This window comes from Desmodus rotundus, chromosome 2 (assembly GCF_022682495.2).
Source record: "Desmodus rotundus isolate HL8 chromosome 2, HLdesRot8A.1, whole genome shotgun sequence".
In the NCBI taxonomy this organism is placed as follows: domain Eukaryota; kingdom Metazoa; phylum Chordata; class Mammalia; order Chiroptera; family Phyllostomidae; genus Desmodus; species Desmodus rotundus.
In genome coordinates, this window is record NC_071388.1 from 108,857,376 (window position 1) to 108,872,529 (window position 15,154).

General features: G+C 52.4%; 1 protein-coding gene across 6 annotated transcripts in view; it reads right to left on the reverse strand.

Annotated features, from left to right (window-relative positions):
- MYO7B (myosin VIIB) overlaps nucleotides 1-15,154 on the reverse strand; it is a 111,458-nt gene that overhangs the window by 4,877 nt on the left and 91,427 nt on the right. For 5 of the 6 annotated variants that reach the window (XM_045203145.3, XM_053918547.2, XM_045203146.3 and 2 more), the window contains 14 exons: nucleotides 14,460-14,586; nucleotides 12,735-12,854; nucleotides 11,501-11,674; nucleotides 10,493-10,720; nucleotides 9,146-9,313; nucleotides 6,337-6,454; nucleotides 6,122-6,248; nucleotides 4,892-5,058; nucleotides 3,690-3,871; nucleotides 2,629-2,759; nucleotides 2,132-2,289; nucleotides 1,772-1,925; nucleotides 1,190-1,345; nucleotides 10-115 (listed from right to left, as the gene is read on the reverse strand). In XM_045203145.3, coding sequence (XP_045059080.2) covers nucleotides 10-115; nucleotides 1,190-1,345; nucleotides 1,772-1,925; nucleotides 2,132-2,289; nucleotides 2,629-2,759; nucleotides 3,690-3,871; nucleotides 4,892-5,058; nucleotides 6,122-6,248; nucleotides 6,337-6,454; nucleotides 9,146-9,313; nucleotides 10,493-10,720; nucleotides 11,501-11,674; nucleotides 12,735-12,854; nucleotides 14,460-14,586 — 2,116 coding nt within the window. The remainder of the gene's footprint in view (nucleotides 1-9; nucleotides 116-1,189; nucleotides 1,346-1,771; nucleotides 1,926-2,131; nucleotides 2,290-2,628; nucleotides 2,760-3,689; nucleotides 3,872-4,891; nucleotides 5,059-6,121; nucleotides 6,249-6,336; nucleotides 6,455-9,145; nucleotides 9,314-10,492; nucleotides 10,721-11,500; nucleotides 11,675-12,734; nucleotides 12,855-14,459; nucleotides 14,587-15,154) is intronic. The other variant, XM_045203147.3, reaches the window with a different exon arrangement.

Below are 15,154 nucleotides of genomic sequence, written 5' to 3' on the forward strand. Positions count from 1 at the left end.
GGGATTCACCTCGCTGGTGTCGTTGGGGAAGTAGATCTTGTGGCAGATGCGGGAGATGTTCTGCTCTGTGGCCTCCACCTCCACTTGGTGTGGGGGCTTCTTCCGGGGCCCCACCCTAGAGTAGGACAGTGTACACTGCACATGCCACACTGTCCGCCACCCTGCTGTCCCCCACCCTGCTGGCCACCCCACACTACTGAGGGGTGGTTCCCAGGGGGCTGCCCCTGCCTGGAGTCCTTGGCATGCGGCCCAGAGAAGGTGCCAGAAGCCAGCCCAGACTCACTTCCCTTGTGACTCAAGGTTCTGAGGAGGCAGGAAAAGCCTGGGACACACATGAGGAGGGACCTGGCTGTCCAGGACTTCCAACACACCAGGTGGGGTGTTTTCTTGTTCTCATGAAGAATGGACATGGGGCAGGAGGGTCAGGGACTCCTGCTGGGCCTCTCTGAGGGTACCCACCTCCCCCTCCACAACCAGTGCTGCTGCTCACTGCTGTAGCCACACACATGGCCAGCCTACTCTCCCTCATAGCCCCAGAAGTCCAAGCTAGGGGGATTGGCAGTGGGACTGAGATCTGAGAGCTGAGGAAAAACTGCCAGGCTCTATGAGGGCTGGGTTGGAAGACAGCACATGGATTGGCAGGGGTGGGCCTCTGACTTAGGAGGGGAGGATGGGTGGCTTGGGGTATCCAAGTCACCTTATGACCTCCAGGCAGTTCCCTGTGGGTCCTGGTTAGGCAGTTGTGTGGGAAGGGGAGCTTGTGGTGGCAGCCCTGGTTGTAGGGGGGGGGTACCCTCAGAGAGGCCCTGCAGGAGTCCCTGACCCTCCTCCCCATGTCCATTCTTCATGAGAACAACAAAACACCCCACCTGGTGTGTTGGAGGTCCTGGCCAGCCAGGTCCCCTCTCCATGTGTGTCCCAGGCTTTTCTTGCCTCCTCATAACCTTGAGTCACAAGGTTCTGAACCTACCAGAAGCCTCCATGACCACCCAGACCCCTCTGAGACCCTCTTGAGCCTCACTCTCCATCCTCCTCCCCAGTGGCTAGTGACCTGGTCCTGCCTCCCCAAACTGACACCAGCTTCTGCAGAGGATGCAGAATCTAGCTATACTGGGCCACAAACTCCTGAAGGACCCAGCTGGCTCTCTCAGCATCTCCAGGTGGCAGGCATGGGAGCTGCCAGGTTCACCTCAGCACCCTCTGGATGCGGCGGCTGCAGTCAGGGGCCAGCAGCTTTGTCCTCCTTGTGTCTATGAATTTCTGGACGTGGGGCATTAGTGCCTTGCCAGGTGGGAAGAGACCAGTGCAGAGCCACAGCAGTTGCCAGCCCCGCTCTTCGCTATACCTGGGGGTGACAGAGTCCATCAGCCCAGGAAGAACCCCTCCTAGAGGCCAGGTGAGCTAGGCACCTTGGGGAGATGGACATGAGGCATGCTCAGCCATGGCAAGGAGGACCATGACCCAGCCGCTCAAGGCCAAGAAGGCTTTCATACCCATTAGCTGGGGGAGGGGTGCTACTGTGTCCATTTTGTGGAGGATCATGCTGAAGTTTAGAGAGGCCAAGGGTGGCAACAGGCACAGCCCAAAACAGGTACATTGCTCTCCCTGTTCTGATCACTCCAAGAAGTCAGCAGGACAGACCAGGGTTCCAGCCCATCCCTCAGCTACTGCAAGTGCCTGGGCAGGCTGTGTGGCCTCCAGGAGCTTCCACCTCCATGTCTGAACAGTGGTCACAGCCTTGGGAGCCATTCCCACCCCATCTCCAGCAGACCTCTTGGTATTGTGTGTCAGCTGCTTCAGGATCTGGCAGTAGACTTCGTCCTGCAAAACCGTGTCCTGGAGGGCCCACGAGAAGATCTGGTCAGTGAGTTCTGTGGAGGTCCAGGCCTGCCGAGAGGGGTAATCACCCATGTACCTGAGAATGGGTGTAACTATCAAGGAAAATAAGCTGGTGTGGTTGTCTGTCAACACTGATCCTGAGCCCCACCCCACATGACACCTGAATAGTCTTATGAGCTGCATGCTGTCCCCGCCTTGTGTCCTGTGAGACCTAGCCCCTCTTGGGGTGATGGTAGGGTCCATGCCCATGGAGATGGCATGGAGCTGGGGCAGGCTGGCTGGGGAAGGATATCGATGAAGATCTGACAAGTGACATCCCACAGTTCAGTGTTGGCATGGACACGCTTGAGCAGAGGCTGCCGCAGTGGCTCAGGGGAGTGAGCCCACAGGTGGCCCCGGGACCTGGCCAGGGGGTACATGGCTCTGCTGACTGTCTCCTTCTCCGGGACTCTGTCAGGGATAGAGGTTGGTGTGAGGGCTTTCCTGGTGCCATCTCTATCCCTGCTGCTCCTCTGTCCCCTCCCCATCTGCCTCCTGTGTGGCACAGTCAGGCGGGAGACCCAGACTCCAGTGTGGGTCCCCATGGAGGTGCCATCTGCATCCACAGCGCTCAGCTGAGACACAGGTCACTCCCTCCAACCTCCAGGGTGGTTGTGGGAGGCTCGTAGGGTCACCTTCTCCCCAGGTGGACACCACACCTGCCTCTGTGGCCTCCCCAAAGCTCTCAGGGAGTACAGAAGGGTTGACTGGGGCTGGGCCTGGTAGTGTTTATTGGGGGAGGGCGGGCACCTAAAAAACTTGTAGGAGAATGTCTCCAGGGTGTGTAGTTTCTCCTTGGCCTGCTCCTCAGGCAGTGGTTCTGTTGGTTGCCCCTCCTGAGCTGCCAGCTTCCGCTTCTCTGGTGACATGGCCAGCAAGCTCTGTGGGGGCACAAGCCTGTGGGTGCCAGGAGCCACTGTTCACAAGGTCCTCCCCATAGGCTCCTCCTGACCTAGCTGTCTCAGTGACTTAGGAGGGGCAAGGCCACAGACCTGAACAGGCCTGGGCCTACTCCTCCTGTATCACCTATTGTGACCCAGGACCAGTGACTCAACTTCCCTGAGCCAGATTCCTTTCTCTTAGGAGGGCTTCTCAGACCTGCCAGGCTCCCCTTCCCCACAGTGCCTCTCTTCAGGGGCATATGCCACTTGGCCCTGCTGCCTGGCTTGTACCTCCTTTAGGCTGCACACAAATGTCACTACCTCAGTGATGCCTGCCAGACAGGGTGAACTCCACCCTATTATTTGCTTTCCTAACAACCAGTGCTGTTTGTTGGTGGCACTGTATACTTGCTATCAGTTGATCACTTGCCCAAGTGCTCCGTGAAGGCAGAGTCCCTGTTGTGGTCAATTCTGTATTGCAGACATGGGGCAGACAGTTGGCACTCAATATATGCACGTTGGAATGTCTACCTGCCCTGCTTCCCAATAAGGCTGGTCTCAGGGGCTGGAGTGGACTGGTTCTCAAGGGTATGGAGATTTGAGCCCCCTTGAGTCAGGGTTTCAATGAGGCAGGGGCTGGGGAAGGCATGGGTTTGTTCCTAGGACACACCCATGGTAGGTGAGATGGAATGGATGCCCACTTACTGAGCCTCCCATGAACTGTCAAACACTGTGCTGGACATGGCATAGACACTACCAGCTTCATGGTCACCCCAGAGGAACAATGGAGTTGGCAGAGCTGGCCTGATGCTCAGGTGGCCCTCATGGCTCTCCGTGAGGTAAGATACAGGTCCCTGAGCTAGGACCCCCAGATGGGAATCTTGGCCATTTCCCCAAGGGCTCATGATGCCCTGATTGAAGATTGGTTACCAGCAGCTGCGCAGAGGGCTTGGTGACTGTAGGGATGGCATAGAGGCAAGTGGTGAGGATCAGCCCCGTCTTGCCTGTCCTGTGGTTCTGGCCCAGGATCCAGTTCTCAGAGGCCAACAATCCCTGCTTCTTGGTCAGGATCAGCAAGTCCCCTTTCTTAAAGGGCAGGAGGGTGACGTCATCTGCAAATCCAGGTTACACACATGGGCAGAAAAGCCACAATTTACCAAAGGGTCTGCAAAGGCTGTGGTATGCTAGAATTTTATGGGTTGTCTTTATTGAGAGATGAGAGAGCTGAGACATAGAACTGAGGGCCTGGGCTGCCCTGATGGGAGGGGTGGCAGGATTTGCAGAGCTTGGGCTCTCTAGGCCCTAGACAGGCTCAGAACCCAGTGGGCAGGGGCTGGGGAGCTCTGGCCATGGCCCTACCTTGAGAGACCTGCTCAGAGACCTGACAGGGAGCTGTGGCCTGTGAGGCAAGAGGTGTGCCAACAAGGGAAGGAATGCCCAGGCTGGCTAGTCACCAAGCCAGCCTAAGTGTCGTGTTACCCTCACCTGTAAAGTGAGATAACAGTCCCTTTCTCTGTGGAGCAGTGGTGGGGGCAGACTGGGTGGCAGCAATAAGGTTTCAGGACTGATGGTTTTTACTGCTGTGAGGCCTTCAGCACAGCCCCTCCCTCCACATGCCAGTGAGCCTCCTCATTCCCTTCCCAAGCCCTGAAGTAACAGCCCCACCAGTTTCCCACGAGTGCTCAGCTGCTACAGGGGCCAAGAACTAGATGTAGGGCTCAAATCCCTCTTTCCCTGAGCTGTGTGATCCTGGATAAGCTGCTTCCCTTTTCTGAGCTTCTGGTTCCCTGTCTGTAAAATGGGGTAACAGGATGGCTGTGGCGGTAGTGCTCAAACTACAGGCCCATGGCAGGCTGTTCTCTGCAGGGGGAGAAGCTAGGCCCTTCTTGCACTTCCCTTGGTACAGTCCTCAGCTAGGGTGGCCTTGGAGGGTTGGAGATCACCTTCTTTAACTGCTCATTTTGTGGAAGGGAGGGTTTTGCCAAAAGCTGCCCCTTCAGTGATTTATGGTCCTTTCTCCACCTCCCTGCTGAAGTCCCTGAGCCCTGCTCCTTGTCACATGGCTGCTACAACATGAAGATGAGCAATTTTCCCATTCACCAACCACACTTGCACCCCACCCGGCCAGGCACCTGTGGCCTTCTGGTCCTGCAGGGCCATAGCGAACACGGATCTCTCCTTCAAGCCCTCCAGAAACATGGCTACCAGCTCGGCGATGGCCACACTGCTGGGGGACATAAACTCATACTCTTCTTCATGTAGTGTGGACAGCAACAGCCTCTGCCCACCCTGGGCCTCCCTGAGGGGACAAAAAGTGCCACATGACCAAAGGCCTCCTCCATCCTTCCCATTTCCGCCACTCAACAGCCTCACTGAGGGCAACCCTCCTGAGTTACAGATGAGGAGACACAATGACTTGTGCAGGGCCACCAGGGGTCAGGTTGGCCCAGACCCCAGGCAGCACTGTGTGTGGGAGACAAAAGATAGCCAGAGCTCAGGGGCCACGGGGCCTCAGAGGCAGTCGGTGTTAAGAAGCCACAGTGGGATCAGCTCTGGGCAGGTAATGAGGTGGCCAGTGTGCAGGGCCACCAGAGGGATACTGCAAAGAACTGAGTTGGAGCTAAGATGAGGCGCCAGCTTTGGTGAGCTTGGGTGAGCTACCCAGCCTCTGCATGCCTCAGTTTGTTCATGTGCAAACTGGGTGATGCTGTGAGGACTTCATGGCAAATAAGAATGTGCCTAGCATGGTCAGCCTCAGGAAGTGGTGGCCAGTGTGTGCCCTGTACCCAGTGGTAATGATTATAATGGTTATGCCACCCTGGAGCCTTTAACTGAAGGGGCTCTTCAGGACATAGGCCAGCCTTCCCAAAGGGCTTGGAGGCATCCTCAGGAGATGAGAGCCATAGAGAACCTTGAGGGTAGGTGGCTGGGCCCAGCCTGGCCTGCAAGGTCACTTTAGCATTGTCATGTGATCTTGCACACACCCAGGCCCCATCTCTTGATTCTTCTCCTAGATGGCATGTACCTTCTGCATGACCAGTGAGAAGGAAGGAGCCTATAAGGAATATACACCCAAAAGGCTACAAGATCATGTGCTGCTTCCAGGAGGATGTGGGTTTAAAGAGAGGCTGAGAGGTCAATGTAGAATTCACAGACGCAGTACCTCATGGGCAGGGCAGTGTGGCTAGTGACAGAAGAGGATAGGGCCCAATGTCCAATGGCCACCACACTGTGCATATCAGTCCTCATCCCTACACTCCAGCTGGGCTCCCAGGGGCAATGTGCCTCCCTCTCTCCATCTCTCCCGAAGCCCCAAGGACTGAGCTTCAAGGAGAGATTTGAGCATCTTTGGGGGCACCCACCTGTTGGTGATCAGACTCATGACCTCTGGGAAAGAGAGTTCTAGGAGTGTCCTCTCCTTTTGGTCCAGGAAATACAGCCCCTTCCAGTTAACAGCCAAGATCAACTGAGTTTTGGGCAGTTGTGGTCCTGACCAGAGGAGACAAGAGTGTGACGCATGAGCTGGCCCTGGGTGGGGGTCCTCACCTGCGCCCCTTACCCCATTGTTTGCCATTACCAGAGAAGGTGGTAACTTCAAAGAGTCTGGAGAAGAGCAGTGGCCACTGCAGGCGGGCAGCATCCACCACCTGCTCCTGCACGTCCCGTGGCATAGCCCGCTTCTGGGTGCATGGTGCCTGTTCAGGGACACAGTGTGTCACTACCATCACTCCTCTCACATCTGTCAACAGGGTGTAACCCCATCCCCTCCCCACTCCAGCTAATACTTACTTGGTGCCCAGGAACTTGTTTGCTGGAACATTCTTTGAAGCCCCTACTTACAGTGGAGCCAGTGCCTAGTGAGGACTGGGTGGGGAGGCTAGGAGGCTGATGCAGCCCTATTTTACTTGCCCTGGGGGAGGACCCTTCATGGATGATTCTGAGAAGGGAGGGAGGTTTTCTTCTTTAGCGTTGGGATGCCAGTGAGCTGCAGGGCCTGGTTGCTGCTGGCTACTGCTGCATGGAAGGCTGTGCCACACATTTGGGTGTGTCTGCAGGATCGTGTCTATGTGCTCTGGTGGGCTTTTGCCAACACAAGCCGCATGGGTCTGTATCTTGTTCTGGACATGTGGCCTGTCTTGGTGTGTATCTCTGTGTCCTTGTTACCTCTGTCTTTCTACTTCCACATATTTGGGAAGCATTTTTCAGGGGCCTCCACCTCAACTTCCCCTCTCCACTCCCCATCTCCACTTTCCTTCCTCCTTCTGTCTTGCTACTCCCCCTCCTTCACCCTTTCCTCTCCCCATCTCCACTGGTCTGTATGTATAACTGAACTTTATTTTTACTGTTTGTTGAACAAAATATTTCTTTTGTTTTTACTTTAAAAGGTGATTGGGTAATATTCACATACTGAGTTGGGAAACATAAATTGATGTACCATATCTGAAGAGTGATTTGGCAATATGCCACACACATCAAATATTTTAGAATGTTCATACACTCTGAAGTCCCTTTTATAGGAGTTTATCCTGTGAGTAAATCAAGTGTATAAAAGTTATTTCTACAAAGCAGTTCACCTTGTTGATTAAATAGTCAAAAATGGTAAATGACCTTAACATTCATAAATAGGAATAAAAAATGAATTATAATTCATTAATACATACTATGCATTCATTCAAATGAACATAAAAATCAGCATGTAGGGACATGGAAACATGGCCCCATGCTCTGGGGTCAAGTGAAGAAACAATTTGAAAATTGTCATAGAATGTGATCTTTTTATTTTTAAAAAGATGTCTTTCTATCATATTCACATCTCATCTGTGTACATGTGAATAAAGAAGTCTGGAAGGGTGTATATCACAATATTAAGCATGATGATATGATGATTTCACTTTTTGTGTTTGTCTATATTTTCTGATTTATTTGGTGATGTACGTGTTTGATGTGTTTAATGAAAAAAATCAGTGAAACTATGTTCACTTTGGAAAAAAGTGGTGAGGGAAAATCTAATTTTTACCCTCACCCCAACTCCCCCTTCTCAAATTACAAAGCCACTTCTTACTCATGATCATTTAGGTTCACGTGTGCCTCTGGTTCCCCTCCTTCTTGTATGTGCCCCCAAAAGTCCACATCTCTCTTGCAAAGACATCCTCCCAGGCTGGGGAACACCATAAAAGCTTGAGAGGGGCTCTGCTGCCCCAACTGCCTGTCACAGGAGGGTTCCCAAGGAGTGCAAGTGCAAGTGAATGTCTGTTGAACAAGGCTTCTATGGCCAAATATGTTTGGGAAATTTTGGATAAAACAGTCAGATTTTCTACTGCATGAATCTTTCACTGGGACTCCCTAAGAGCAGAATAGAGTAATAGCATTTCCCATGCCACAGGCACATAGGACCCTTGTCTACGGCCCACTTCAGGTTACCTTTTGAGTGGCAGAAAGGAGATGGCGTCACTTAGTTCTCTGCAATGTTCTTCTCTGAGTCTGGTTGGGCCCTACTACTGGAACCACTCAGCTGGCGCTGTCAATCCATGACGAGCAGATGCTGAGCTGTCTTCTTCTTTCCCACTCCCTATCCTGTCCTTTCTTGGTCCACAGCACCACAGGGAGGATGGAGGTGGGGGAAGCTTTAACTAAAGGGTTTCATCCTCCATCATTCCCCACACAGCTATCCTGCAGCAGTGGCATCAAGTCATGTCTGGTGCCTCAGAGATGCCTGTGTCCCCTCATGCCTGCTGCAGAGCTCAGCTCTGACAGAGGGACAGGTCTCGGAAGGCCTGTCCTTGTGGGGAGGGGAAGAGAGGCCAGGGGATTGTGAAAAAGATGGTGTGTTTTTGCTTTTCCCTCTTGGGGTGGAAGTTAGGGGGCAGCAGAAACCTGTACTGTTGTGGGTGCCAGTGGGGGGAGTAGAGGCATGGGGAGGAGGTTGTGAGCCCCCAGGGGGAGCCATATTCACATGGTGGAGGATGACCAAGCAGGGGGAAAGAGTGGAAGCCCTCCCTGCTGTCCAGAGCGTGAACAGAGCATGCAAGGCCCAGAGAGGGGCCAGGACGGGGCAGGGTGGTGCAGAGGCAAGGGTGTGGTCAGGTAAGCCACTGTGGATGCCCTCTTGTGCCAAAGGCTGGGGTCTGGGCAGACACTGCAGTAGAGACCAGTATGGGATGAGTTGCATGGACCCAAGAAGCCAACTTGAAAGGAGGAGGGAGCATGGATGGGCCTGTGATAGGGAGCTGAACTGAAGGAACTTGGTTAAACCTGAAGACACAGAGCTATGCTATCTGACAAGTTAAAGTTCCTGTTCCCAGTGGGTAGGGGCCTCATAGGGAAGGGTCTCATCCTCTCTAGACTCCCACCCCCCAGAGAAGAGCCAGGGCTCCAGAGAGGCTGACCTTGGCATGGGCAGCAGTGACGAGGCTAGCCCACTGCTCCAGGGGCTTGGTCCTGTACAGTTTGGAGGGGATGCAGCTGGGCAGAAGCTCCTGGACTGCCTCTCTCCCAAGCGAGGAACCAAGCTGCACATAGCAGTGCTGGGCTAGCAGCTCCACGAGCTCTTCCTCCTGCACAGCCCAGGGCAGACATGCAGGTAAGGGAGGACAAGTGAGAGCCTTCCTTCCTCTGCAACATCTCTGACAGTGCCCCAGTGCTCACCCCAGCACAGCAGAGATGACCAGCACTTGGGCAAGAACCAGGAGTGTGAACAGCCACCAGGCCTGAGACCTCCTCCAGGCAGAACTTGCCCTTTCCCCAGCTCAGTGGGTGGACTCACCATGTGTCCTTGACCGGGCCCCAACAAGCGGTGTTCCCTGTGCTCCTGTCCTAGTCCTCAGGAAGCCCATGAGGAGGTGGAGGAGGCCCAGGTGGAACCCTGACATCATTGGTTGTGTGGGGTGAATGTGGGCAAGGGCTTCACCCTGTCTTACCCAGTCCTCACTTGTCAAAGGTGGCTAGTGGCCACCCTGAAGGACTTCTGCAAGAACTCAATTGAGTGGGATCTTGTGTAAGGCACCCAGAATAGATTCCCTTCTCCAGGGGCCCCATAGGTGTGAAGTTGCCCTGTGCTCCTGGGAGACCAAAACCCTGTGGTTGCATGCCCTCGGGGCTCCTGTACCTCTAGCCCCTGACTCTCCTTGCCCACTGCCCCACTCCAGGCAGGCTTCCAGGAGTCCTAAGAGCATCTTCCTCCTGATTCAGGCACAGGGAGATCTGTACCAGCTGACTAGGTGCATTGCTCTCTCAGGGCTCAGGTGCATGCTCTCCCATCTCTCAATTCTTACAACCATACAAAGGGCTCTGTACTGTCTAGCTGAGGGCCTGAGGCTCAGAGGTGATATAAGAATCCAAGGTCACACTGCAAAGAAGAGGCACAGGTAGGACTTCAACTAGTGCTAGGACTTCAAGGCCACATCCTTAAAACCAGGCCCTGCTGCCCCATATATAGCTGCCATTAATGAAGCCAAGCAGGCCTGGGCCTGATGAGAGACTTTCCCTGCCTACTTCTGTACATGGGCCCTAGAGGCATGAGCGAAACTGTGGCCCACAGGAAAAGGACATGGAGGCCCAGCAGAGGGGCCTAGGGACCTGTATTCCATGCACATATCCCCAGACCCCATGTCTCTGCCTCTGCCCCTGCACATCCCTTAGGCTTTCCCTGCTCTGTCCTCCACAGCCCCTGTGGCCTGCCCTGCAAGGCTTTGGTAGGTCAATCCCAGGCTCTGACAGCTGTGGTATCCCCTCACCTTCTCAAAGTTGTACTCGCCAGACCAGACTCCATGCAGAATTTGGCGGTAAATGAGCTCAGTGCTGACAGCATCCTCTCGGGAATCATGCCAGGGGGTAAAGAACTCCTTCCGGAAGTAGAGGCGCCAGGGCGAGTGGCGCTCACTCTCACCCCTCTCCCGGGCCAGCTGCTCACACTGGCCAATGGCATCCATCACATGGTCACGCCCACTGCCTAGGGACCAGAACTGAGGCCAGAGCAGGGCAATAAGAATTAGGGCTGCTGTGTACAGGCTTCATGGGGATGTCCACTCTCAGCACATGTGAGAGTGTGCTCAGCAACCCACTCTAGATTCCTAGGGGACAGGAGTCCCTCTGGATGCCTGAGAGTTTCTCCACATAGGGGTATGGCTAGTCTATCAATCTGACATTCCTCCCAACTGGCCCCTCCGAAGGGAAGTAGGGACTGATGCCATGGCTGCCATGACTCAGGTGGTACACTAGACTGGCTGGTTGGTATGAGTGAGGCCGAGACTGTGGGCATCTTTTTTGGTGAGGATGTGAGTCAGGTGCAGCTGTACTGTGTGCCCCCTCCCCCCACATCTGCTGCATGGGAGTGTACTGCTCCCAGGGTAAGGGGTGGGCGGGATGTGTGAGGGCCTGGTGGATGTCTGTGTGTGGGAGGGCTGCTCTGATGTGGCAGGGGCCAAGCAAGGTGTGCCATGTGACATTGGGGCCAAGTGCTAGCCACTGGGCTGAGAATGTGTCTGGGCAGGACAGGATGCCTGGTGATGAAGCATTTTTGTGAGTGAGTGTGCATGTGTGAGTATGTGTGTGTGAGTATGTATATCTGATAGTGTGTGTGTGTCTGTGTATGAGGTAAGTGTGTGTGAGTGAGCATATAAGTGCATATGTCTGTGTTTGTCATCTAGGAAGGAGAACAGTGGCCAGATTGGTGTGGTTCAATGGCTGGAGCTGACCTGGGTGTGTGAGGGAGGTGGAGGATGGATGGGACCCGTGGCCAGTACCTTGTCATACACAGCAACCTGGAGGGAAAAGCCCAAGTGATCAATGAGGCCTTGCTTGCGGGCGATATGCAGGCAGACTTCCCGAGATGTTGAGGCTGAGTCCACCATGACAGTTATGTTCTCTCCAGTCACCAAGATGACCTGGATCGGGATGTGTTTCTTGGACTTGACAGCCTGGGAACAGATGAAGACTCAGTCCCTCTCCTCCAGATATCCCTGGGCTCAGTGGCCTGTCCCAGAGGCTGGCCCACTCTCTCCCTCTCTCCCCAAAGTTCTAGCCATCAGATATGGCTGCTGCACTGATGGACCTTGTGGAGCAAAAGCAAGGCTGCCGTAGTGTGTGTGCTTCTGTAGGTGTTCCTCAGCAGTCTGCAGGGTGCCACCTGCAGGCAAAGGTCCCCCTCTAACATGAGAACCCCAAGCTCTGGGAGGTTGAGTGACTGAGACTCACAGAGGGTCAGAAAAACTCTTGGATGTTGCTGAGTCCTGACTCGAGTATTTTTGATACATGGGAGCTACAGTTCCCTTTGTGTATAATAGGGTGTGAACACTCTCATAGAGCTGCTACAAGTTCATGTGCAGCTCTAGAGTTGGGCCGAGCAGGTAGAGGAAGAGAAGAGGAGAGGCCCTGTGGACTTAGGTGGCAGGGTGAGAATGGGAAGAAGTGTAGCAAAAGGTGACCCCAGTATGGGGCACCAAGGGACACAGGGAGTGAGGACCTTCCAGGAACCGTGAGTACAGCAGGATGCAGGAGGGGCCTCCTAAATCTTTCCTGTGTCTGAATGACCCTTCCTGGGGTCACTGTGAGAACTCACAGGTGATGCGTAGCAATGCCACCAAGGAAGACAATCTTGGAATGACCACTGCCTTCTTTATAAAAGGCAAATATCCTAGGGAAGGGTAATGCTTTAACTAATTAGCAGTCATTCACACTTGAATGCTAATCAGTTTATCAGGTATATATTTCCCCTTTGGCTAGTAAGGCCCTGAAGGAATGTGGATTTACAAGTGGGGAGAGCACTTTTGAAACCTGGGCTTCCCCTGGGGCAGCTGAGCCCTAGGTGGTGCTCACAGGGACCACTGGCATAGAAGGCTCTCCAAGGGGGTGGAAGAGACCTAAGGACACACTTTCTGCTGGAAGTACAAAAGAAGTCACCCCATAATCTGTGCTGGAGGAGCCATGGGGGCAGGCACCACCCCACCCTGACCGTCTCCCACTAAAGCTAGCCCCTACCTGCAGCTCCAGCCAGGTGGGGGGCTCCATGCGAACCCCGTTGGCATAGGTGCGTCTCAGGCGCTTAGCACAGAAGGGCCCATAACTGGCTGGCCCTTCACCAATGAAGTTCAGCAGATACTGGTGAAAGAGGAAGGGAAAGGAAGGAAGACACTTAGGGTGGAGGCCACTTTCTATTTACTGCCCAGATGGGTTCTAAAAATTATAATATTCATTCTAGCTCTTTGAGGTGATGGAGTGTGTCAACTAACCTTACTGTGTGATCATTTTTTAATATATGACTATATAAAATCACTACATTGTATACCTTAAACTTATGTGATACCAATTATATCTCAATAAAACTGGAAACAATTTTTAAAAAATTAAAAATTATAATAGTGTTGGCAAAACACATTTTCACATAACATGAGAAGGACTATAAATTGAACATTTCTTAGGATAAATTTGTCAATGTTTTAAATAGTACACAGTTTTATTAAAATGTGCAAACTCTTTGACCCAATAATTCAGACCTATCCTAAAGGCAATATATATATATATATATATATATATATATATATATATATATATATATATATATATAATAAAGATTTTATTTATTTATTTCTGGACAGAGGGGAAAGGAGGGAGAAAGAGAGGGAAACATCAATATGTAGCTGCCTCTCATGCATCCCATACTGGGGACCTTGCCCACAACCCAGGCATGTGCCCTGACTGGAAATTGAACTGGTAACACTTTGGTTAGCAGGCTGGCGCTCAATCAGCCACACAAGCCAGGGTCAAATATACACATTTTTAATCACAGTGGTGTTTATGGTGATAAGCAAATGGAAGGTGGACCCAAATGTCCATCCACAAATTAAACACTCTATAGGATAGCTATATATACATATGGCATTAAAGATGGAATTTTATAAAAGTTTGTCACATGAAAAGACACTTAGTGAGACAAGTGAAAGACACAAAAGAGTTGATGTTCAAAATGTTTGATAAAATGTGTTGAAAATCTTTTCAATCATGGAGAGATTTTTGTGAGGAGATGCAGCCTGGAATGATTGACTGGTGTCAAGAGTGGCCCTAGTGCCCAGTGCGGATGGCTGGGGTTGACCATGTTTCTTGCTGTCCCCAAAGGCACATGAGAGAAAGTGACATTATTTTCTGTATGACCACAAGTATGACACCATGGAACCACAAAAGGCCAAAATAGTAACAGAAGTTACCTCTGGGTGTGGAGATTACTTTTATTTTCTTTTTAGATTTTCTGCATTTCCTACATATTACTTTTATGATAAGAACCAAAAGACATATTAAAGCATTGAAGCCTGGGGCCTTTAACACTGCACCTGTCAATACCTTACCTTCATTTTTAGTTCTAGGGACCAGATAGAGATGCTTCAGGCAATCTCCATTCACTGCTCAGTCCTAGGATACCTTTATTTTTTCAAAGCACATTTCCCCTATCATCTCAGAAAAGCCACCCTGGTGCCTGAGACCAGATGAATTGCAGCCCATGAATAGAGGCCAGAAAAAAACAGGTCTAGTGTCCTCCTTCACAGAAGGGGAAACTGAGATCCAAAGAAGCATAGGCACTGGTGTTCATCCTGGCAAGTAGCAGAAGAACTGGGCCCCAAACTGGGATTTCTGGATCTGCCCCATGGCTCAGGATGTACTCCCATGTACACTGTTTCCCCAACCCCAGCCACTGCCCTGGGCCCTCCCCACCTTCATGAACCTCTCAGAGGGTGGGAAGCAGCCCAAACAGAGGCTGAGCAGGATCCAGCCCCGGGCCACGCTGCTTGTTTTGAAGTTCTCTGACAGTTGCTTGCAGATCTGGCAGTAAATCTCATCCCTGAAAGACATGGACCACTAAGAGATCAGGCTGTAGGCTGGCTCTGAGAAGAAGGGACAGGTGACTGGGTACACAGCTCCTTCTACACACCTGGGTGGTATCATGTCCAAGGGGCAGCCTCCAGCTTTCTCACCTTCAATTGCCTTTGCTGGCATCCCCTGCTGTATCCCTAGCTGACCTGGACCTTGTCACCTCCTGAAACTGCCACCTCCAGTGTCTGCCCAGGGCTTTATTGCCCCACTCCCATTAGCCATCATTACTTAGCTCATCAAGGCCTTAGCCTTTGTCCTCTCTGTCAGTCATCTTGTCCCTTCAGGATTTTGCTCCCTGCCTCACCCCCTCTTCCCACAATACCCTGGCCCTCCAGTTGCTGGGCACGGATGTAGGGAGTGCCCAGGGGTCTCCAGCTACAGTCCTGTCCTCAGTAGTGTACATCTTTGTATGACCTGATCTGCTCCTTTCCCCAACTTTACAGTCATTTCACACCTTCTTCTTCTGCCTTGAAGTCTTTCCCCTTTCCCTGAATGCAGCTACCCTATAGGGAACTGTTCCACACGTGGGAAATGTA